The sequence below is a fragment of the Quercus suber genome, unplaced genomic scaffold (genome assembly GCF_002906115.3).
Source record: "Quercus suber isolate HL8 unplaced genomic scaffold, Cork oak 2.0 scaffold_781, whole genome shotgun sequence".
Classification (NCBI taxonomy): domain Eukaryota; kingdom Viridiplantae; phylum Streptophyta; class Magnoliopsida; order Fagales; family Fagaceae; genus Quercus; species Quercus suber.
In genome coordinates, this window is record NW_027070217.1 from 232,937 (window position 1) to 256,965 (window position 24,029).

Sequence of the window (24,029 nt, forward strand, 5' to 3'; positions counted from 1 at the left end):
TACTACTTTTAACTCTTTCATTTTTGGCTGAATTTGAGGAGCAATCAGAGCAATAACAAGCATTGTTACTATATGGGAAGGTGCTATCCTTTGAGACTCGAAGTACTCAACAAATTGGACCTTGTCTTTAGTCATCAATCTAAGTATTAACAAGCATTGTTATCTGCAGTTGCTAGAAAATTGTTAATATATAGTCAATTAGTCATAGTAATCCAGATTTAAAGGCTTATATTCTTATGCTTATTGGACAACTTGTGCTTTTCCCCTAAGATTAAATAAGATAAATTGAGGGATCTAAAATACAAAGAAATGCCAATTTCAGCACGTGGTGAGGTGAATGCAAATTTATGCCCTTTTATGTCACTCGAAAAACAAAAATTTGATAAAATCCATAGAAATAGATATACTTGCTTTTTTTTACTTATCCAAACAACTTGTACTGGCTTTTATGTATGCTCCAGATAATTATAATTAACAAAGAGATTGAATCTTATCAAAAAAAAAAAAAAAAACAAAGAGATTGAAGGTCCAACCTTCTATATACATGATGAACGGATAAAAATAAAAACAAATTGAAATAAAACACACAAAAAAAAAAAAAAAATCAACATTTTGTTTTTCAATTTTACAATGGGATATGCAGATTTGGCATATCCAGCCTTTGTCCTTGAGGTGCCATAGGAGAGCTACTGTCTATTTAAAAAAAAAAAATTGAAAGAGAATAGGATCATGAAGTTTGACGCTTTGGCTGAGCTCTTTCAGAAATATGTTTTGAAGTCTCACTTGGAGACCAAACTTGCTATAGAATGGTAAGATGATTCCAATGAAGTAAAATCTTAATAATATTTTCTTCCGTATGAAACATCAAGATCACTCACACATCATCTGTTCTTAACAAGTAGGACTTTGTTCAATGACAAGTAAAGACGCCTCAAAAGTTACCGAAAATGACTTACAGGGCTATTTCTAAGAAATGTACTTGTATCTCATATGTGCAATTTCTTCAATAACATGCAATGGAAACATCACTTGGAGAATATGATACATGCCTCACCCGAAAGGAAAATTTTTAAAATTGCAACAGTGAGTGCCAAAGCATCAAGTGCATTTAAAAAATACAAGTACAGATTTTTTTTTTTGAAATCAAGGACAGATTAATATATGCCTACCCAAAAAGAAAAATACCAGAGTAGAGGAATATTTGGTGCCAATAATCAGATTTATCTTTATTAGAATATATTATAACATCTCCACTTTTGGGAATCTAACTACAAAAGAATAGCCTTCACCTCATCATTAAGTACCTTATTAAAGAAAAATTTACTACAGGAAGAATATAGCAAAAACAAAACAATGATCCTTCAGTAAGTAGCAAGGGTCTGCTACCTCAGGCCTTGGGTGCAACCCCAGCCTTAATTTTCTGAATGGTGCCAATATCAGTATTGGGATTAAGACTTAGCCAAGTTGAGTTCAATTGAAATTACAATAAAATGACATCTGTGAAGTGGTATAAGCAGAATATCAAAACTATAAGCATGTAAGCAAACAAAATTCATCTTCATTATTATTTTAAGTAATATTAAGAACAAACTTGTCAAAGTACAGTCCAGCAAACATAGAAAGGACATAAGTTTTTCATATAAACAAAAATAATGTCATTACATACGTGGCACAACTTACTGCCAATTGATCAAGTTGGAACAATACATCATCTACATGTTCCAAACCTACGCTTAGAATAAACCACTACCAAAATAAGGTTGAAACAAAATATTATCTACATATGCCAAACCCCAACCCATATATAATTTACTACCAAAATATAGTTTATGACAAGACATCATCTTCTTGAGTCAAACCCAACTATTTACTCTAATTGTTGTCTTGCAAGGATTTTATCCTTGAGATTTTCAAAATAACGGCTTTCTTTGTCATTCATGCCACTTGTATCTAAAGTCATTATTCTTCCCTCCTCCCTAATAGTTTCAAGACGAAGCCTTTCATTTTCAATATCAACTCTATGCGTCTCCCTACTAGTTTCAAGCCGAAGCCTTTCATTTTCAATATCAGCTCTTTTCTTTTCAGTATCAGCTCTTTCCTTTTCAATATCAGCTCTTTGCGCATCCACTCGAACCCTATCTGCTTTGATGCGAAGAGCCTCATTGTCTTGTTCATGTGATTCCTCCATATATTGCAATTTTTTTGCCAAATAATCGTCAAAACTCTTATCACCATCTGCTCTCTTTCGCTTAGCCTTTTCGGCTTTTCTGCCAATTGGTCTCTCTAACTCCACTGTGTCATCATCAATACTACCACCTTCATCAATTGAACTTGGAGTTTGAGGGAACCCTTTTGATCTTTCCTTAGGCATATTCCACTTTGGTTGGTTCTTCAACTCAACCCAACAATGTTCAAATGCAAAAGCTGATTTTTTGCCGGTTGTTTGAGCTGGTGATTCTTTATATAGTTCCTTTGCATCTTTCAACTAAATTAAAAAAAAAATAAATAAATAATTAGTGTTTTGAAACTATTCGGAAATTATTATTGTGACACCATTGCAATATAATGTATACCTTGTCCTCGTAAGTCACACCACTTGGATTTCGGGCTTCAATTTTAGCCATGATCCCAGCAAACCTACTTGTCTCCCTATTAATATTTCCCCATCGACTTTTGAGGGAGGAAGCAGAACGTGTGGTTCCGTAAGTATTGTTCTTGCAAAAATATTGCCAAATTTTCTTCCAAAATTTGTCAAGTCTTTGGTCAGTACCTTCCACGGCATCCATGCTAATGTTAAGCCATGCAGAGACAAGTAGTTTGTCCTCATCTACGCTGAAGTTGCCACCACGTTTTGTTGGATTAGGGGTGACAATTTCAACTTCCGGACAAGACTCTTGGATGGGCATTGAAGTATTTTGAGACCCACTTAAAAATGGTGCCAGAAAATCATCATCCATCCGTGAGATATTAGCATATTGTGCTATCTCTTCTTGTGTATCCATCCCTTTTAGAAAACAGTACTACAATTAGAAATACAAACCTAACCAAATCTACAAGAGTTCAAAGCCTTCACATATTATGATTGGTGGCAGCTTCTCATGTACAACAACATCCTACAATATATTTTGACAACTCCTAATCAAACAATATATTAGAAATACAAACTATCCCTTATGTTTTGTGACAGTACAAACAGAGAGCTTTTTTGAAAGGGAATGAAGAAGTTTAGGTCTTATATACAAAAGGCTTTCACTTACTCCAAGTAACCCCCAACATAATGGAGGTTAATTTACAAGGTAGAGAAAGTGTGCACTTAAGGTTAGGAGAGGTGTGGGGGTTCACAAGGGAACAGTGGTTAGGCTTGAGTAGCCCCCTGCCTTGATCACATGTTATGTGAGAGAGGCTCTTGTGGACATAATTGAGTGACAGTAGTAGAACTGTAACTCATACTTTTTTGTGTATGACTATTGGCTAGTTTTGGAACTCATTTGCTAGCTGTGTTAATGGTTGCTAAGGGTTCATTCTCTTTGTTCACGAGCTTGGATCTTAATGCCCAACTGCGTACAAAACACATTCAATCATTCATTTGGATTTATCGATCTTTACTTATTCTGTATTCCCCATTGCTTTAATGGGATGAGAATTTGGATACTAGCTAAGTGCTAATTCAGTGTTCCTAAGAGCCTATTACAAACAAAAGCATCACTCACAAATGGCCTATTACAAACATAGTAAGTCTAATGACATCTTCACATGCTGGATCTTAATCTACATTAGTATCAAGGATTATACATATAAGGGGCTTATACTGTGCATATTGTTAAGACAGACATTGATAGTGTAAACACAGTAACACAGAATAGTTGCATGTAACATTGTGGGCTTATTACATGGCTACACAGTAACATTGCATAGTGGGCTTAATAAGTACAAGGAACATTGCATGTAAATAAGTAATTAGAGAAATATCGGTTTAGAAGTCTCTACAAGGAAGAGTTCAAAACAGGACATTTAATAATAAAATGAGATTTACATAAGTGGAAATGTAGATGCTTGAGATGCTCTAGTATTTTTAAATTGCTCTAGAAAGATCAAAAGAGAATCTTCATTTCCTTTCACACACCAATACAGTGACATTAGTAACAAAATCGATTTCTTTCCATGGATGCTTAATTATAATTGTTTTCCAAGTGTCAAATCAAATATGTACGGTGAAAATTCTGTGCTATTGACTACACCCCAATAATTTTCACACTCATTGAACTGAATTCCACAGCTCCTTTTGAGAACCATTCCTAAATTTACACTAAACATACCGAAATTGCAGCTTCAACATATAAAACGTGCCATTGTCATAGAATCGAAACTGGGTACACTAAATGTTTCCAAATCAATCCACAAGGAAACACACAACATGCAACTATTGAACTATTGTATTGGGTTTTTTTTTTTTTTTTTGGCATTAATTCTAAATGTTTATCTTAACAACTAAAAGAAATTCACAAATGCATTTTTATATATGACTCTTAAAAGAACAGAACCCAAAACAAAATAAAGGATGCAAAGCAATTGAACAAAAGTAGGAAACATACTGGAGCGGAGTTCAGAGTCACCGAAAGAATCCAAAGAAATAAGAGCGAAAATTATTGGACGCCCAATAAGAGCAAGAATGTTGGCCTCCAATCTCAGACAGCAGAATCTGATTAAAACAAAAAAGAAAAAGAAAAGTGTTAGATCCACGTATAGAAATATAATACTATATATAATATACAAAGAAAGAGTGAGAGCTATATATACATACCCATGAAATGAAATGAATGAATTGGGTCCCCAAAAGAAGGCTTCGGATGGAACTCTGAAATGGGTCCCCACCTCTGCAAACATCAACAGCCATTCTTAGATCAAAACCCAAACACAAACACAAGCTGAATCCCCATTTTTTATTGCAGAAACACAAACACAAACACAAACACAAAACCCACCTAGTAAATTGCTTTGATTTTGATTCTGATTTGATTTGAGAGACCGATGGAGCTTCGTGAAGAGATTTTGCAAACAAATCGGTGAATCCAAACCGATTTGATTTGAGAGACCGATGGGACGAGTGAATCGGTGATTTTGATGAGTGAATCGGTGAATCCAAACCGATTTATGAGAGGACTGAATCGGTAAAGGGGATCGGATCACGGAGACAGAGAGAACGGAGAAAGAGAAGCACCCATAACTGATCGAGAGAGAGAGGGGCAGAGTAATGGGTCTGAAGATATCACACAGCAGAGGAGACAGAGAGAACGGAGGAAGAGAGACCGAAGAAAGAGAAAATAATGAGAAATAATAAAGAGCGTGAGAGATATTCCCGGCAAAAAACATTAAAATATTATTTTTTTTTATAAGATTCAGCTACAGTACCATCTTACATTTGAGATGGTACTGTAGCTAAATCTCATTTTTTTTTTTTGCATATGGGATTTACCTTCCCGGTTGCTGGTGGATTTTGGGGTTTAAATACCAAATGCTCCTAGCATTTGGCATATACAACCCCCATTGTGGATGCTCTTAGACTTAGAGATTCGTTTAAGGAACGTAGGTTAGGCTTATTTATGTAATTTTATTCCCCCTTTGACTATATTGTCATTAGAAAATAAAGACTTGTAATTTTTTTTTATTAGCTTATACTTAGGCCTAAAGCCATGTAACTTTTTATTTTTAAATATGTGTACAATCAAGAAGTTAGAGAGTTTCATTTGAAGCTCATTCAAAGTTGGTCAAGTTTAGTCAAAATTAGGATTTGGCCAAAATTTTGTAAATTTAGTGGTCTGGCATCTTACTTGGGTATAACTAACTTAAGACTCAATCAACATTGGTCAAAGTTAGTGAAAATCAAGTTTTAATAGTAAATTCATGAAATTTTTTGATCTAATATTCATTTAGCATGAATGGGCTTGGTGAATTCAAATTTTGGGACTCCAGAACATGCTTCTAGGGTTTACCTAGGCTGAAAATAAAATTGTGATTTTCGTCTAAAATTAAGGCAAATAAAGTACAATATGGACATATGAAGTGCTCCACACACACACACACAAAATCTTGGAATTGAATGGAAGCATAGGGATATATAGAATGGCTAGGCATGAATTGAGGCCTAATTAGTAGTTATGAGAGATATTGTGGTTAGAGCATTGACTGGGAAGTTGTTTTCCTAAAAAAGTTTATATTAATTAGAAAATGAGTGTGAGTCAAAGAGGTTTAAAATTTGTGTTATATATCCAAGAGTTGCCATTTTTGATGTACACAACTGTCAGTTTCTTTGAAATTTTTTTCCTTTTCCCGTGTATTTTAAAAATACTTAGTATAGTATAAAATAAAATAAAATAAAATAAAAAACTCTCTTGAAGTAAAGTTTTTTATTATCGCAAAAGATCTACAATTAAGACAATTAAAATTCTACCCCTTAAAACGCTGTATTTGCTCTCTATGATGCTCTCAGAAGAAAATGTAAGATCCATAAAGGGCCAAATTCGTACATTAATTTCTTTTTATGGATAAAAATTTCAGTGTTTCTTTTGACATGAATCATGACTCCATACAACACTTTGAGAAGGAACACTTTTAATAATAACCCATTACCCATGCACCCTCCTGCTCCTAAGACAATTGCACGTTCATTTCCACCTTTGGTGTTTCCGAATGAAGCATGAATAAATAAGTAAAAAATTAATATGCAGCATCTTATCTCTCACATCAATTAATACAAAGAGAAAAACACCCATAGGTTTTTCTTTTCTTTCTATACAAATATAATATTTAAGGGGGAGATTATTATCGCCTTGTCATTCAAATTAATATAATTAATAAATAAATAAATATATATATATATATAAAAGAAAATACTAATGAGTGCCCCTAGGGCATTCGTTAATAATCCATTTAAAAAATGTTTTTATAGGAAATAAAATAAAAAAAGTAATTAATATTTTAATAACTTTTTTTATTTCCCATAAAAGTGGTATTAAAATTTTCCTAAAATGAATTATTAACAAGTGCCCTAAGGGCACTTGTTAGCATGACCCACACACACATATATATATATATATAATCAAAACTTATCCACCATCAATGATTCTAAGATACTTTATTAGAGTTTGTGTTTGATTGGGAAACCAAGTAGCAACATAATCCAGTAAAAAAAACATAAATTCCTATAATAAAAAGTAAAAAATAAAATCCAAACCTAGTAGAGTAAAGTAATCTCCTCAGGAAAAAAAAAGTTTGTGTTTGATTGCAGGTCAAAACAAAAAGAAAGAACCCTTACCTATATTCTTTCTCAAGTAGCCAGTTCAAGTAGAAACCCTATTTTTTGAAATTTCTAAGTCAGCCACAGGTAATAAGCAATTGTCAAACACTCTTGAATCCCTAATCACATTCACCNTAAAAGAAAATACTAATGAGTGCACCTAGGGCATTCGTTATATAATCCATTTAAAAAATGTTTTTTATAGGAATAAAATAAAAAAAGTAATTAATATTTTAATAACTTTTTTATTTCCCATAAAAGTGGTATTTAAAATTTTCCTAAAATGAATTATTAACAAGTGCCCTAAGGGCACTTGTTAGCATGACCCACACACACATATATATATATATATATAATCAAAACTTATCCACCATCAATGATTCTAAGATACTTTATTAGAGTTTGTGTTTGATTGGGAAAACCAAGTAGCAACATAATCCAGTAAAAAAAACATAAATTCCTATAATAAAAAGTAAAAATAAAATCCAAACCTAGTAGAGTAAAGTAATCTCCTCAGGAAAAAAAATTTGTGTTGATTGCAGGTCAAAACAAAAAGAAAGAACCCTTACCTATATTCTTTCTCAAGTAGCCAGTTCAAGTAGAAACCCTATTTTTTGAAATTTCTAAGTCAGCCACAATTGTAATAAGCAATTGCCCCCCCCCCCCCCAGCCTAACTTGATAATTGAGACTGAGAGGGGAAAAGAGAGAGAGAAATCGAGAGATTAAAATTTAAAATGATTTGCATCTTGCCGTCCATCTCTCGAAGCTTAAAAAAAACTTCGAAAAAGGATTAAATGACCTTTGAAAGAAAAATAAAATTGTGTTGGGATGCAAAGATTGTTGAAGACTTTGATGGGAAAGATTATATTACTTTGTAGCTAGAAGAGATCGTACACTATTGATAATCTCAATGACAAAGATTAAGGACGAGGGGTCACTGCCATTTTCTAGAAGATCAATCTCTGGAGACATTTTCGAATTTTATTTTATTTTTTTGTAGGTTAAAATTTGGTGATTTAGTTTGATCAATCTATGTTTGTTTGTTTGTTTTGATTGATGGTGGAGAAAGATACGGGTTGATCCGTATGGAAGGAGTCTGAGGCAGCAACATCCACTTTTGGTCCTCCGATCTGTCTCTCCTCTCCCTCTAATTTTTGGTTTTTTTAATTAAGAAACAAATAAAAATTAAATATTAAATTAAGGCCAAACGACATTGTTTTGAGCAGTTTAACGGTAGCAATAGACGGAATGTTAACGGATCATTGAATTGAGAAGAATTAAAACTTAGAGGATTGAAATGAAAAATTGTGAAACTTAGAAATTGAATTTTGCATTTTGGCCAATTTTTAAATTAGGTAAAACAAAAGTTTAAAATTTTATTTATGTCTGTTTATATACTTCCAAAAAAAGATCATATCTTACTTATATTTCACAATAGAATAGATGGCCGAAAACAATGAAAGGAAGAAGATATTTCGCAATTTTTGTTTCTCTTAAATTTTTGAACCAAAAAAAAAAAAGACCATAAGAACCAGAGTAGGTAGAACTTAGAAGACTTTATATATGATTATGTGAAGCTCTCATATTGTAATACATCTATCTCATATATGAGATAATTATAACTATTTGACGCTAAGGATTGTAATGAATGTATCTCTCACTACAAAAAAACTGTTATAGCCCGAATGGACTATGGAGTGCCCTGAGCTATGAATCTCCCCTCTTCTATTTATAGGGTGAGGGGAGGGCCTTGTGATGAAAATTTGGATCAGTGGGACTCTCCAAGGTGATGAATTCAAATTTTTATTTAAAAAGGAAAAAACTGATTAGATAAGAATCAGAAAAATGGAATTACATAGCTGAATTTTTTGGTCTGAACACGCGTCATTATTTTTTCTCAAAAATCAGATTTAGTTGAAATAAATGTAATTTAAAAGATAACAAAATTAATAAAGTCCAAATTCCAATGTTTACTGTAGAGGTCCTACTCTCAGCCGTGGACCCTGGGCCTCAGGATATTTGGGCCTCCAAATCTATTTGTATTATGGGCCGAACGTAAACCTCCAAATCTATGTGTTCAGCTGGCGGATTCTCTCAAGTCATTATCTCAACTCTTCGGCGTGCATGCACTTGGGGGTATGTAAGCTGAACGTGCTCTTTTCCCAGTTCCCCTTATTCTCGGCTAACATGGGCTGTTACTGAGCTGGGAGCAACATGAGCAAGAGGTCCACATTGCCTGGGAAATGGTCCCACAATTATCGGCCCCCTACATTTACTATGCCAAAATTATTATGCAAGGTGAACCTGAAAATCATTCTTAATTTCTTGGTTTTTTCAACGATATTTTTGATAAGCCAATCCCATGATCTCTAGGATAATGTCGCTGAGTTGCTCAAGTCAACTCTTCTCTTCCTAGTTCCTTGGTCTGCGACTCGACTTCGGGTGAGCGAAGCTGAGGACCGAGCTCAAGCTTATCCATGCTTGGCTTAGAACTTAGAAGACATTCTCATAATGTTTAATATGTGGGATAATACGTTTTACATATAAAAATACACAAAAAAATTAATTATGTATCAGTTTTAAGGTTGGCCACATCATCTAAGGGGTAAAAGTGATCATTGGAACTTTAATAACAAAAATCTTTCATATGATAAACTTAACGTACCAATAATGCATTCATTATTCGTGCCTACTGAGATTATATTATGACTTTAGTTTAGACAATACAGATTAAAATTATACTCTAGTTATTAGCCAAATGCACAAGGAGCACAAAGATCACATGTGTTTAGTAAGCACGTGAAATCTTACATACCCCAAGAACATTTCTATAATGACCTATTGCTAGTCTAGATTAGTTAAGAAAGTTTTATTCTTAAATATCGTTAACGCGTGCTCCAAACTGAACATTTCTATATTGACCGTTTGCTAGTCTAGATGAGTTTAAGAAAGTTTCATTCGTAAATTTAATTAACGTGTGCTCTAAACTGAACATTTTTGTTAATATTTCCCTATCTAGTATGTGAAATGGTCATTTGCGCGAGTAAACAACACGTAGAGAGTTACCATGAAATAGCCCCTAGATTGAAATGTTGGGAATTAGATTGTCTAGCTTAACAACAAGAACTTTTATTTTTTGGGGAGAGAAAACAACAAGAACTTATTCCGTCTTTTATTGATTAAGCGTAAAAAATGGAAATGTTAGGAATTAGACTGCCAAACACAAGAGATGGTTATATCATTAGACAGTCACTAAAAATTGGGCTGTAACAATATAAAGACTGAAATAGTTTTGTTATTTAGCAATGTGGGACTGGCATGTTTGTTTTTGAAATACAACCGGATAGGGTCGGTGGGGTCATAATAGATGCAATTATGGTTTTAATTAGCATGGTTTCCTTATTTATTTATTTATTTATTTTTATATAAGATAAAATTTTTACTTTAGCCTAATCTAAGTGAATCCTGGCTCTTTCTCCCTATACTCTACACGCACTTATATTTGGAAAGTGACCACCGCATCAAGGGTGTGCGGTGATAAAAATTACATGGCTTTAGTCCTAAGTATAATAAGCTAATGAAAAAAGCTACAAGTTCTTATTATTTCCTTAAAAAAAAAAAAAGCCATGTAACTTTTTATTTTCAAATATGATTGCAATTTCATTTATTCATAAATGAAGGTTATTTGAGGGTAGGGCATACAATTAAATTAAGTGAAGTCCCTTAACATTCTCAACTGTGAAATTTCTTTTAATATTAAAAAAAAAAATCACCACCCCCCTTAGTTGCGGTTCTCACAGAACCATATGTACACCAAACAAGGAGTTAGAGTTTCATTTGAAGCTCATTTAAAGTTGGTCAAATTTGGACAAAATTAGGATTTGGGCATGAATGGGCTAGGTGAATTCAAATTTTGGGACTCGATCTGAAGTGTAACATTTTAATAAAACATGCTTCTTATAAGGTTTACCTAGGCCGAAAATAAAATTGTGATTTTCATCTAAAATTACGGCGAATAAAGTACAATATCAACATATGAAATATTCAAAAAATAAAACACTTGGAATTGAATGGAAACATAGAAAACATAGAAGAGCAAGGTTTTTAAGCAATTTAAGTTGCAAGAATTTGTATGCAATCCACTATGTGGCAATTGTATGTAGATGGTTTTTATGATCGTCATGTTGTGGGTTGTATAATAATTCCTACAACACAGATTGCATAAAAACCTTAATGAATTGAGACCTAATTAGTGGTTATGACATTTTTTTTTTTGGTTCTAGCATTGATAGGATGTTGTTTTCTTTAAATGTTTATATTCATCTATGAATATCCTTAATTTTATATTAAACTCTCTTGAATTAAAGTTTTTTATTATCACAAAAGATCTACAATTAAAATTCTACCATATATATATGATTATCCTCTCTAATTTATAATCAATACAATTAATACAAGATATATGCAGATATTTTTAAATTAGGTAAAATATAAGTATAAAATTTTATTTTTGTTTGTTTATATACTTCTAAAAAAAGATCACATCTTACTTATATTTCACAATAGAATAGATGACCGAAAACAATGAAAGGAAAAAAATTTTGTAATTTTTGTTTCTCTTAAATTTCTGAACAAAAAAAAAAAAAAAAAAAAAACCGGTGCTTTAAAGACCTGTAGTGGCGCTTTTGAAGTGCCGGGATAGATCGTTTTTATTTTTGTTTTGTTTATTTTTTTGTAGTGGATCTTATTAACATCAAACAAAATCTTCAAACTCAGAAAGCAATCAAACTTGCAAGAATAACAAACAAATTCAAGCAAACACCCACATTCACTCTCTCTTTGATTCTTGAACTCCCACTAGGTCCAGGAGCAGGTGCATCATGTCCAGAAGCAACAGGTTGAGGTGCATCCGCAGGACTGATCACTGGACCTTCTGCCTTCACCAACTGAAGGGTCCCATAGGCATTAAGATTTTCTGGACTGAAACCATGTTTCATAGGCCAGCCTTGCGGGGTCACACCAGGACCCACTTGCCAAACTTGGTTCACCTTCTCAGTCTTCTCTTTCAGCTTCCATTGAGCAAAGATTGTGATAGTCCCATTAGAGTTCTCAGTGCTAAGATCCCACACATCGTAGGACAAGTTGAACCCTGCAGTAGTGAAGTTATAGGAGACAATATTGTAGGTTTTGATGGTCATGACGCCGTTGAACTTGAAGGCTAAGAGAGCCTGAGCTCCACTCATGCCTGTAGAATTGGGGTTGATAGCCCAAGAGACCCAGCCATCGGGCATAGCTGGTGGAGCTATGTAGGCAATGGAAAGAGAAGAATTGGTTGCGTTGTAGGTCCAGTGGAGATAGGCATTCAGGTATGGAAGATCGGTGCAGTTGGTGAAGACCTTGCCGTTTGTGAAGCTCTGTGATGTGCAGGTTTGTGATTCAGTTGGTGAAACCATCAATGTCAATGCTAAGATTATCACAAATGTAAAACAAAGCCTCGCCATGAGAGAGAGAGAGGGAGAGAGAGAGAGAGAGAGAGAGGCTATGCTATCTTCTGAAAAGATTGAAGGCTATGCTATTGCTATCTTCTAGATTTGTAAGAATGTATATATAGGTTCTATGGATGATGAAAGATTTCTGACTTAAATCACACAGTGACACTTGTCATTATCATAAGAATAAATAGAGGGTCTGACTTTTGAAGCCGTGTATATTGCATTCTTGTGTTACCAATGAAAAAGAAGAATATATTCCAATCAAAAAAAAAGAAAAAAGAAAAAGAAGAATATATCGTGGAGACTGAGAAAATGTTATATAGTGGAGTTCACGTTTAAGGTATATTCAAAGTTCAAACCACAGAAACAACCAGTGAAATGCAATGAAACTTTACTCTCCGCTTATAAAGAAGGGATGAATCATGATCTCATCTCAAACCAAAGTATGACAACAACAAAATAATAATAATAATAATAATAATAATAAAATAAATAAATAAATAAATAATGCATTCTTTGTCATTCATACATATGTTTGAGATAATTGTAGCCATTTGAGAGAATCGATGATTGCATCAAAGATGCACTCTAGTACTAGTAAATTATATTTTAGACTCTATAATTTAGTGGTATGGCAAATTAAGATTATATAATGCATTCTTTATCATTAATATATATGTTTGCTCGCGGTGATTATGGCCATTTAAGAGAATAAATAAATAATGCATTCTTTATCATTAATATATATACTAGATCGTGGTAATTATGGCCATTTAGGAGAATAAATAAATAATGCATTCTTTATCATTAATATATATGTTTGCTCGCGGTAATTATAGCTATTTAGGAGAATCGATGATTGCATCAAAGATATACTCTAGTACTAATAAATTACATTTCTAAACTCTATAATTTAGTGGTATGACAAATTAAGATTAATAATTTCTAGATGGAAATGGTTCAAACAAGACCAGAATTAGAGTTGCACCTATCAAGCCCAAGACTAAGCCATGAATGACTCCTAAACCAAGCATCAATATCGGTCTGCAAGCCTTAGGATTAGACCTGACAGGACGCGACACTCAAAGGTAGCCTAGATTGAACACCATTTTGATCTTTGAGATTGCCTTTACATACGATGTTAGACTTTCAATACCTTCTGGACCAACTAGCCATACCTTTACCTCACAACAAACTGTATGACTCAAAGCGATCAACTATGTGCCAAAGGGAACCTTTCCTGCGGTCAAATTTGGTCAACCCATACAGCTTTCCTCAAAAGAAGAGCTTTTTATGCACTCACAACTTCCCTTCATGTTAGAAATTGATTATTGTACCTCATCAACTTTCATCGCAAAAAAATTCGATTCATTCTATCCCCCGTCTACAACCTTAGACGCACTGCCTTGGTGTGCCTCCCTTTAGACGACCAAAGGGGACAACTTTAGCACACTGAAAATGTTGATTTTAGGGGATGATTCCTGCCAAAATCTACCTCATTCCACTTATAAAAACCTACTAGTTCAATTGACCAAGGTATGTCATCTTTGAACGGTGTTACTTGATTAATTTGATTCCAAAAATGTTTTGATATAAGCATCAAAGTATCTTTGCTTAGCCTGTGGAATGGAGCGAATGGAATGAAAATGAATGAAAAGAATAATTTTATAATATTTTTACTTCTCTTGTTTGGGAGTTTTAATGAAGGAAATAAAAAATTCATTTAATGAATTTTTCACTAAAACTCTCAAAATACCCTTATATATTCAGTCATTTATTTTAAAATAGAGGTCCAATAGTAATATTGTCATAAAATAATTTCATTCATTTCTTTTTATGTTACTCCCAAACAAAGTTACATTCTATTCATTTCCATTTATTTCTATTTTTTTTTTTTTTTTAAAACATCTAGACAAAATTACTTAATTCTATTCCATTATTTTCCCTTACTTAGATGCATTCCATTACTTTCTATTCCTTTATAATTATTTCTTTCCATTCTATTTATTCCCTTGTGAACTTAAATTTTGTTAGGGAGTTCATAAGGGGAATGAATGAAATGATCATAAATGAATAAAATGGAATGTATTTAAATAAGAAAAATAAATGGAAATGAAATGAATGGAATTAAGTAATATGAGAAATGATATGTCTACAACATTTTTACAACAAATCTTAAGTGGTAGGTTGTTACTGGTTGTTATTGTTGGGGCAAAAAAGTAATCTTAGTGTTGGTTTCAAATTTGAACCAATAACAACTAACCACCTGTGATTTGTTGTAAAATTGTTGTAAACATAGCATCTCTCAAGTAACATTGTCTAGATGTTTTAAAATAAAGAAATGGAAATGAATGAAAGATAAGTAACCTTATTTGGGAGTAATATAGAGAAAAAGAATTGAATCATTTTATGATAATATTACTGTTAAAACCCCTATTTAATATAGGGTTAAATATATAGGGGCATTTTAGGAGTTTTAATAAAAAATTCATTAAATCTGATTCCTTTCTTTCCAACTCCTTCCAATTTTAAGGGAAATGAAAATTTGTGGTTTTGCGGGAATAGAAAGGAATGAGTATTCTCTCCTATTTATTCCATTTCCTCCTATTTAAACTCCCAAACAAGGGAATGTATTTTCCATTTCTCCCATTAAAACTCTCGAACAAGAGAATGAAAGAATATTCTAAAATTATTATTTTCATTCTTTTTAGTGTTGCCAAGTAAAATATAAACAAAACAAAAATAAAAAACTTCAAAACAACTTAGTCTCAATCATTATTATGTTCTATTAATCAAATATTTTTCTAATGTGTTGCCAAGGAATAATAAAAATAAAAATAAATAAAGTACCCAAATGATTCATTAGGAGAGGTCCCTTCCCATTTAAAAATTCTTTCAAAATTTTGGGCATATGTAAGATACATGCCACATACAAAAATTCAATAGTCTTCAAAAATCATGTAAATCCTTACGTGGCGTTTGGTATGGGGGTAATATTTTAGGATTCTCAAGAATGTTTAAAAATTCTCATATTTGGTTGCAAATCACGCCAGGGAATCGGATGCCAAGAGAACCCCCTTTAAACCTCTCTCAATAGGAATGTGAATTTCCCTTAAAACATGTGAGTATCCAGATTCCCAAACTTATACTATTTTTCCTTATCACTTAAGCAATTAAGATAAAATATCAAACAAATCATTAATATCTTTTCCCTTGTTCGTATATTTTCTTGCCAAAATAACATAAACAGGATAGACAACTCTATTAATACATTCTTTAACAAAGTTCTATTTAGGTTTCACGTGTGGGAAAAAAAAAAGTTTGAAGGGGACCCTTCATTATTGCTAGGTATTCACTTTTGTTGTTGTGCATGTGTTGCTTAACAAATTATTAATAGTTTATATTTTGTTTTTCATTATTTATTTAGAGGAAGATTTTTTTTTTTTTAAAAGGACTTGGTAGTTCACATTCAAATCTAAGGATAGAATGGGAAAATAAATAATTCATTTAATATTCATGAAAATAAACCAAATATTAGCATCTCACATTCTTAGGAATCTTAAGAGAATCCCAATGAAACCAAACATAGGAATAACTACATTCCTAGGCATCTAGATTGTAAAAAATCACATTCCTAAGAATCTGGATGTCATGAGTACTGTCAATTCCCTCATACCAAATGCCACATTAAAGTTAAATAAATGCCATATATCTCACATCTGACTAAAAATAGGAGAGAATTGAGAACTTAAATAGGAAGGGATCTTCAATTCAAATGGTTTAGGTGGAATCAAACAACAATATGCTAACACACAAATACCAAAATTCCAAACTTTAAACTTTGGATCTCAAAAAAAATATATATATATATATATATGTATATATCAAACACACAAAGCTCAAAAGAATCTAAATTTGGTTCCCCCCCCCCCCCCCAAATGTCCTTTGGTTTAATATTTCACTTTGAAATAAAATAGCTTATGCACTTATTTTTTAATAGTTTTCTTAAAATTTTTGTTTGTTTATATAGTTCAACATATTTTGCTGCATAGCATACTTTAGATCTTCAAATTTCCTCCCTACAATAGAAATCAAGTATTTTCATTTGAAAAATCAATTCATAACTTCTTGAGATTGTGTGTGTCATGTGTTTATTCTGGGGCTACCAACAATGCATTGATTGGGGCTCTTTAGTTTCTATTATATTGTCTTCATTTGTTAAGTTTTGACTTAGCAATTTTGGATTAATTAAGGCTATTTAGACATTCAAATTTCAGATTTTACCAAAGTTTGTTGATGTTCTGAATTTATATGAAGTTATTTTTGAACTTGAGAAATAATCAATGAAAAATTATTTATTCTATTTTAATTAGATTTGTAGATGAACTTAAAGTCTGGTTTACTGTGTAGTGTACAATATAAGGAAGTTCAACTTGAAATTCAAAACAAATTGAACAAGTGGGTTAACCTATTTTTTCTTTTGAGATCACATTATAATGGTCAGTAAGTTGTATTACTTATGATTAAATTGCTTCAAGTGATTCTCAAGCTACATTAATTTTATTGTCTTGAGTTTTCTTTCTTATTATTTTTTCCTCAAAAATTTCTGGTTGTAGGTCAACTAGAACCATAACTTGTGTGTGTATCTGCAATTGTTGATTGGGTATATTCACTATCACCATCGACAATGCATCAAGTAAGGCCTAGGCTTTCCTTTGGTTTACACTTTATGCCATGGTTGCTTCCATTTCCTATCTATATAATCAGAAATAGCTCTTTTCTTTCTTGAATATATTCGGTTTTTGACAATTCATCCCCGTTTCAAATCTTATGTTATGGCTCCCTAACTTAAAGTTGCTGAAGCAGTGACTTCAACGCTTTTATAGATTCTGAGGTATGCATCTGTTATTAACCTTATATACTGTTATCATCATATACATCTTTATTTGAATATTCAATCTTTAGAAATAGTCAATGACTGAGACTATGAAATTCTGTCTTTAGATTTGTGCAAGAAATTGAAGAGTCCAATAAGGAAGAACAACTTGAAACTCGAATTTGATGCATTTTTGCCTGATATTAAGTTATGGATTTTGGTAAGCCATATTACTATTCTTGAGTTTTCTATCTTTTTTTATTATTTACTTTTATCCTTGAGACTTTTTAGAGAATCATTTCAAATAATATTTGATAGAAATGACTTCAGCACTTTTTTATATAACATCTGTGATTAGTCTACTTACATATTGATGATCATCGTATATATCTCTATTTGAATGTTCAATCTTGAGATATAATCAATGACAAACTATGAAATTTTGTTGTTAGACTTTTGGCAGAAGATAAAGTTTCCAATAAAGAGGAGCATGTTGAAATTTGAGTATGATTCATTTTTTTGTCAAAGATTAAGTTATATTATGTATCATCTTTAAAGAATGCCAACAATATTAATCTTATGAGAAAAGTTATATAAAAAAATTGAGAAAAAAATGTTTTGTACGACAATCTACTAAAAATGCTTTTTCAATATTTAAACCTTTTCTATTTTTTACATCACTGACGTATTTTACAGCTATCAAATGTTGTAATTTAAGTCTTAATATTCTTAAGCTTTTTCGGCAAAAAAATAAAAAATAAAAAAAAGTTTGTCACAAAAGAGGAGTTCATATAATTTTTTTTGAAAAATGAAGTATCTATTCTATAAGACTACCAAACTTGATAATTTGCAAATGATGGAACCACTCGCAATAATATTTGCTTAGTTATATAGTTCAGGAATCATTATGGATTCATCAAACTTGCAACATTTAACCATTTAAACTTGCTGTTTAAGTACATGAATATTAGGAATTAATCTTATAGCTTTCATTAATCTAGAGGAAGATGAATTAAAAAAAAATGAAGTTTTTGAACATTTTTCTGAATTTTTCCGTGCATCGCATGGGTTAGCGACTAGTGGAGGATAAAAGACATGCGGGGTTGACACGTGAAGACCTATGGATGATGCACTAGTTGCAATAATTGTGATGATCTTTTTGTAGTGGATGTTAAGGTGATCTAGTAGGAGAAGACAAGGAGGGATTAGGTGGAATTGGCAAGGACTGAAGGCTAGCTTCTAGCATTTCTACTACCTTAGTCATTGATGGTCTGTTTGATGGAATGGTCTGAATGCACCACAAACTTATTAAAATCATCTTCCTTGCAATTTCTTCTTTCTCTTCACTTGTAATCCCATCCAATCTTAAATCATTACCTCCTTCAAGACGCTCATAAATATAATGAGGAAAATATATTTCACTGGTGCGAGACACTCCAGCATCGATATTTTTTCTTCCTGCTACTATTTCAAGAACCATCATTTCATAGCTGTACACATCAGACTTGTGAGATACTCTGCCAATGTTTCTATACTGCACTTCAAGAGCAATATATCCAGCAGTCCCTCTAGCATTCACTGTTGATACAATACTATCTTTCCTTTCACGCAGTTTCGCAAGGCCGAAATCAGAGATTTTGGGACATAAATTATTCTCTAAGAGAATGTTGTGAGGTTTTATGTCAAAATGCAGAATCCTTGTGTTACAACCACGATGTAAGTACTCTAATCCTCGAGCAATGCCTTTACAATTTCATTGCGTGTTTTCCATTTTAGTAGCCTGTTTTCACTTGACAATCCTTGAGTATATATGAACTTATCCAATGATCTGTTGGACATTTATTCATAAATCAATGCTCTTTTAATTCTTCTCATAACAGAAACCCAGAAAAGCGACTACATTAATGCTAGCAATCTCATTAATGAATTCTTCTCCGTTACCCTAGGACTCACTTCGTACTTTCATTGCCACTAGACGACCATCAGGTAGCATTCCCTTATACACAACACCCTATTCTCCTTGGCCTATTTTATTTATGAATGAGTTTGTCACTTTCTTCACAAATGAATAACTATATCGCTTTGGGGCAAGAGATCCATAATTCCTTATAAATGCCTTGAATTTTTGCTCATTTCTGGTCTTTCTTCCATAAGACCATTGCCGCATGATAAGCATTCTCTCTTAAAGTTGTAGAAAGCCACAAAAAGGTGAAAAAAGAAAAAAGGAAAATGGAAAAAGGAAAAAGAAAAAAAGAAAAGAAAAAGAAAATATGTATATCAGTATTAATAAGTACATGTTCATCCTACAGACCAGAGGTATTTACTTCACATTTTATATTAGGGCCAGATAGCAGAACTTAGTAAGAAATACTTTTTGACAAACGTTCAAAATACCTATAGCAACTTTAACATTTAAATTGCGCTTTGAACCTTCGTCAGGAACATAAGAAAAGTTAGACTTCTTTTTATGAAGCGAATGTTAGTATTTAAATTTAAGTTGGGGTTAAGAGAGAGTGTAAAATAACACAAAAAATTAACCTAGTTTGGCCTGATGGTCTGTATCCATAGTGAAAAGCCCCTAAGTGGCTATATTTTTATATTATTTTAAACTTGTGTGTTACAATAAGCTCATGAAAGGTATATGTAGATAGACTAAATCTAAAATACCCATAGACTAACATGGGGTTATTTTACTTACTCTACAAGTAGGCTTAATATTACTTTCCTTACATTACAAAAAACATTGATATCTCTAATATCCTCCCACCAACCCCCCCCCCCCACCCCCCCTTGTATTGATATATTGGTGTGGACACAAGGCACAAACCTCCAATTATACGCATGTATGTAAGGAAGAGCAAAAAGAAGATGGCCCAACTTGTGGCCTTATGGATGGAGCTCGTTAGTAATTGGGCTTGAGATTAAGCAAGCCTAAGTATTTACTAATTAGGATTTTTTTATGCATTTTATTGTTAGCTATTTAAATACTTTTTTTGATTATTGTAAGACAGTTTTGAGAATTATAAAATTATTGTGTTTCTTTTACACTGGCCAACTCCAGTTTGCTTAGTGCTGACTCCAAGCAACCCTTAGGTGCTGACTCCTAGGGTTTAGTCTTGATCCTTGAAAGCTTGAAAATGTGTTAAAAACACAACAGCTATTTAGAACCCCAAATTAGAGTTATGGCTCGATTGAATTTACACTAACTTAATACTAAGTGTGGAATAGTGTAAATGCAAGCGGATAAACAAACAGGCTACTCTAATCCATATTCATAACAACACAGCAGTAAAATGAAATGTAAAAGAGTAGGGAAGAAGGATGCAAATACAAGATAACACGTCGATGTGTTATCGAAGAGGAAACCGAAGAACTCGGCGAAAAACCTCTTCGCCGCCCTCCAAGCCATAATCGATCCACTAGACAATTAGTTGAGATACATGAGTTGGCAAGAGACCCTCCAAGCCTAATTTACCCGATGTACCTAAGCCCTTCAAGCTCCTACTCCAACAAGACTTCTCGGAGCTGTGTCTTGTCTAGCTTTTTGGATCCCGCAATACGTCTGATTGCATCCATCAAGCCTTACCGGCTTCTTTTGGCAAATCCCCAAAGCTTCGCAAGCTCCAAAACACTCTGAATAGGTGTGGGTTGTATTTGGGTACAAATCTCCTCTCAAGGTATGACAATGGGAGAGGGAAGGAGAAGAGGCTACAATGATTTCTCACAAGGATGAGTAGCTCTTTCTCTAAAAGATGGGTGTGAGTGTTGTAGAAAACCTATCTAGGGTTTTTCTCTTTGAATGGACTCCTTTACATTTATGGTAATGAAGGTATATATAGTATGGGTGAAGGGTAAGAAAGTCACACATTAAAATCCTCTAGGCAGAATGTTTTGCGACTACCTCGCAGGAAGGTCTTACCCGTGAGATACTCGTGAAATTGATAGCTTGGCACGACTTTTCAGCTTCTAGTCATGTGCTTCTTACATGCCCTTTTTGCAGGAACCCTTCTTGCGAACTTCTCATGAGCTAGTCGTGAAATGCACTTATTCTTCAATTAAGCTTGAGTCTTCACCAACTTAATACTAAACCCAATACAATAAAATTTCACAAAATACAAGGAGCAAAATTGAAGCAATTACAACACATTTTTTCATAGAATAAAACTAACATAAAACATAGATATAAATCACAATTTTACAATCCTATTGTTGTTTGTTTGTTCCATTGAAAATAGTGTGGTTGTCCTACGTCAGTTTTGGTATCAAAGCAGACTTTCGGTCCATACAACACAACTGTAGACAACCATTTGAAAGCAAAACCATCAAAAGAGCAAGCCAACCAAATATGACAGTACCTTTCAAGTTTTTGCCCTATGAGATCTTGAACAAGCCCAAACCAACCCCTGCAGTCCGTATATACCCCCTTTGGCTACATGAGTTTTTCATCCCTAAACCAACAGAGAAGCCAGCAGCCCTTTCCAAGTTGGTGACCACCATCCGTGCCTGCCTCTGATTAAAGAACCCATAAGCCACCACCAAAAAAAAAAAAAAAAAAAACCCATAAATCAACACCCACCGCTGAAACCCATAAATCAACACCCACCGCCACAAAACCCAACAACCACCAGCCACCAAAACCCATTATCACCCTCAACCACCGCCCCTGAGGACGTCGACCACCGTCGATGCCAAGGCCCAAGACAAGCAGCTGCCACTCCTCCATGCTTTGTGCCGCCGCTGTCTTCCCCATCTTCGTGCTGCCACAATCGTTGGTCCCTAGCGCCGCAAATCCATTGCTGAGCAAATTTTTTTTTCTTTTTCAATTTAGAGATTTTGTTCTCTTTTAATTTTTGTGGTCTTTCTTTTTTAAGTCTGTGGTTTGAGTTTCTTTTAGAGTCTGTTGTTTGAATTTCTTTTAAAGTTTGTAATGTCTTAAGTCCATTGCACAGTGTATTTTCTTATTTTGCAAAAAAAAAAAAAAAAATCAGAAGGAAGGAAAGAAAGAAAGTATTGTTGCTGTGACAGCCCATTGCATGTATTGGGACCTTAAATTGTTCTCCATAGGTCCACTTTGTCCAAGTAAGATCCAGTCACTTGAGGAGCTAAGCCTGTGACTATCTAGTGCAATAAGTTGGCCACTGACCAGGGTACAATTCTTACTTTCTTTTTGGTGGGTTCAATTTTGTCTCATTGAAAAATATTATCTTTATATTTTTTATGTGCATACCCCACCATACCCCACTAGCCTACCCATTTTGTGCTCAAGTTAGCTATTTTATTTGTGCTTTCTTTCAGTAACCATTCTAAAATTCCAAAAATAAAAAAAAGAAAAAAGAAAGAAAGACATAACCCAATTTCTTTGAAATATCTGATTCTCATTATTAATTGTGGAGCTTATTGAAATTTGAATTTTAATTGGGCTATCTCTCAATATCGCGAACACTGTCACTACTTGACCTTTGTTGTGAAATTTTAAAGTACTCGCAAGTGTACAAACCGTACTGAAGTATAGTTTGACAAGAACGAGGTCGAATCCACAGGGACTTGAATGAACGTAGGAAAATTAATTAAACCTTAACCAAATTAATCCTAATCTAGTTTAATAAAAATTGGTTGTTTTGAACTTAAATAAACTAAGCAAATAATAAAATTAAGTAAATAGTTAAACTAAGCAAAAGATATAAAGCAATAAAAAGATGTAAACAATCAAGGGAAAGGAATTAAGGTTTTGGAATTCGCCTTGTAAGTCATATCAGCATATATTTATGATCATTAATTTTTCCCAACTCACTACATAATAATCTAGAAATCAATCTTGCTACCATGGAAAATATTCTCATTAAAATCCATATTTTAAAAATCAAAAGCATATTCTTCTTCACTTCTTAAGTATAAAACTAAATCATCAATTGTATCCATAGCCAAATAAAACACAAGATACATCCAATTCTAAAAATCAAATCATAAATTGTATCCACTGACAGACAAATCACAAGTGATATCCAATTTTATAATCAAGAATTAATAAATCAAGCATTCAATTAATTAAGATAAATCCTAAATCATGAGAAAAAAACATGATTGAACTCATATCTATAATCTCATCTTAGCCAATTGATATGAAGCAAGAACAATTTAAATCATTAAAGAACAAATATTGTGAGAAAAATCAAATCACATAAATATTACTGATAATCCTTAACAAGGTTTCATCCTCAAGCCTAATTATAAATTTAGCTACTCATGGTAATTGAAATAAAACACAAGAATAAAATACTAAACATTAAACTAGAAAAATAATTAAAACTAACTGTCATAGAAGAAAACCAAAGAAGTAGCTGCACTCTCTATGTTCAGCCCCCCAGC

General features: G+C 33.0%; 1 protein-coding gene and 1 pseudogene across 1 annotated transcript; both read right to left on the reverse strand.

The window, feature by feature from the left end:
• Positions 1–1,662: 1,662 nt before the first annotated feature.
• On the reverse strand, positions 1,663–12,899 carry LOC112033106 (uncharacterized). The gene is made up of 5 exons (XM_065767176.1): positions 12,077–12,899; positions 4,798–4,874; positions 4,593–4,699; positions 2,574–3,004; positions 1,663–2,485 (listed from the first exon to the last, which is right to left on the reverse strand). Exons 1-5 carry the CDS (start codon positions 12,794–12,796, stop codon positions 1,868–1,870), a joined length of 1,953 nt encoding a protein of 650 aa, XP_065623248.1. The 5' UTR covers positions 12,797–12,899; the 3' UTR covers positions 1,663–1,867.
• A 5,935-nt stretch (positions 12,900–18,834) lies between these two features.
• Positions 18,835–19,830, reverse strand: LOC112006598 (PR5-like receptor kinase; annotated as a pseudogene).
• Positions 19,831–24,029: the final 4,199 nt, after the last annotated feature.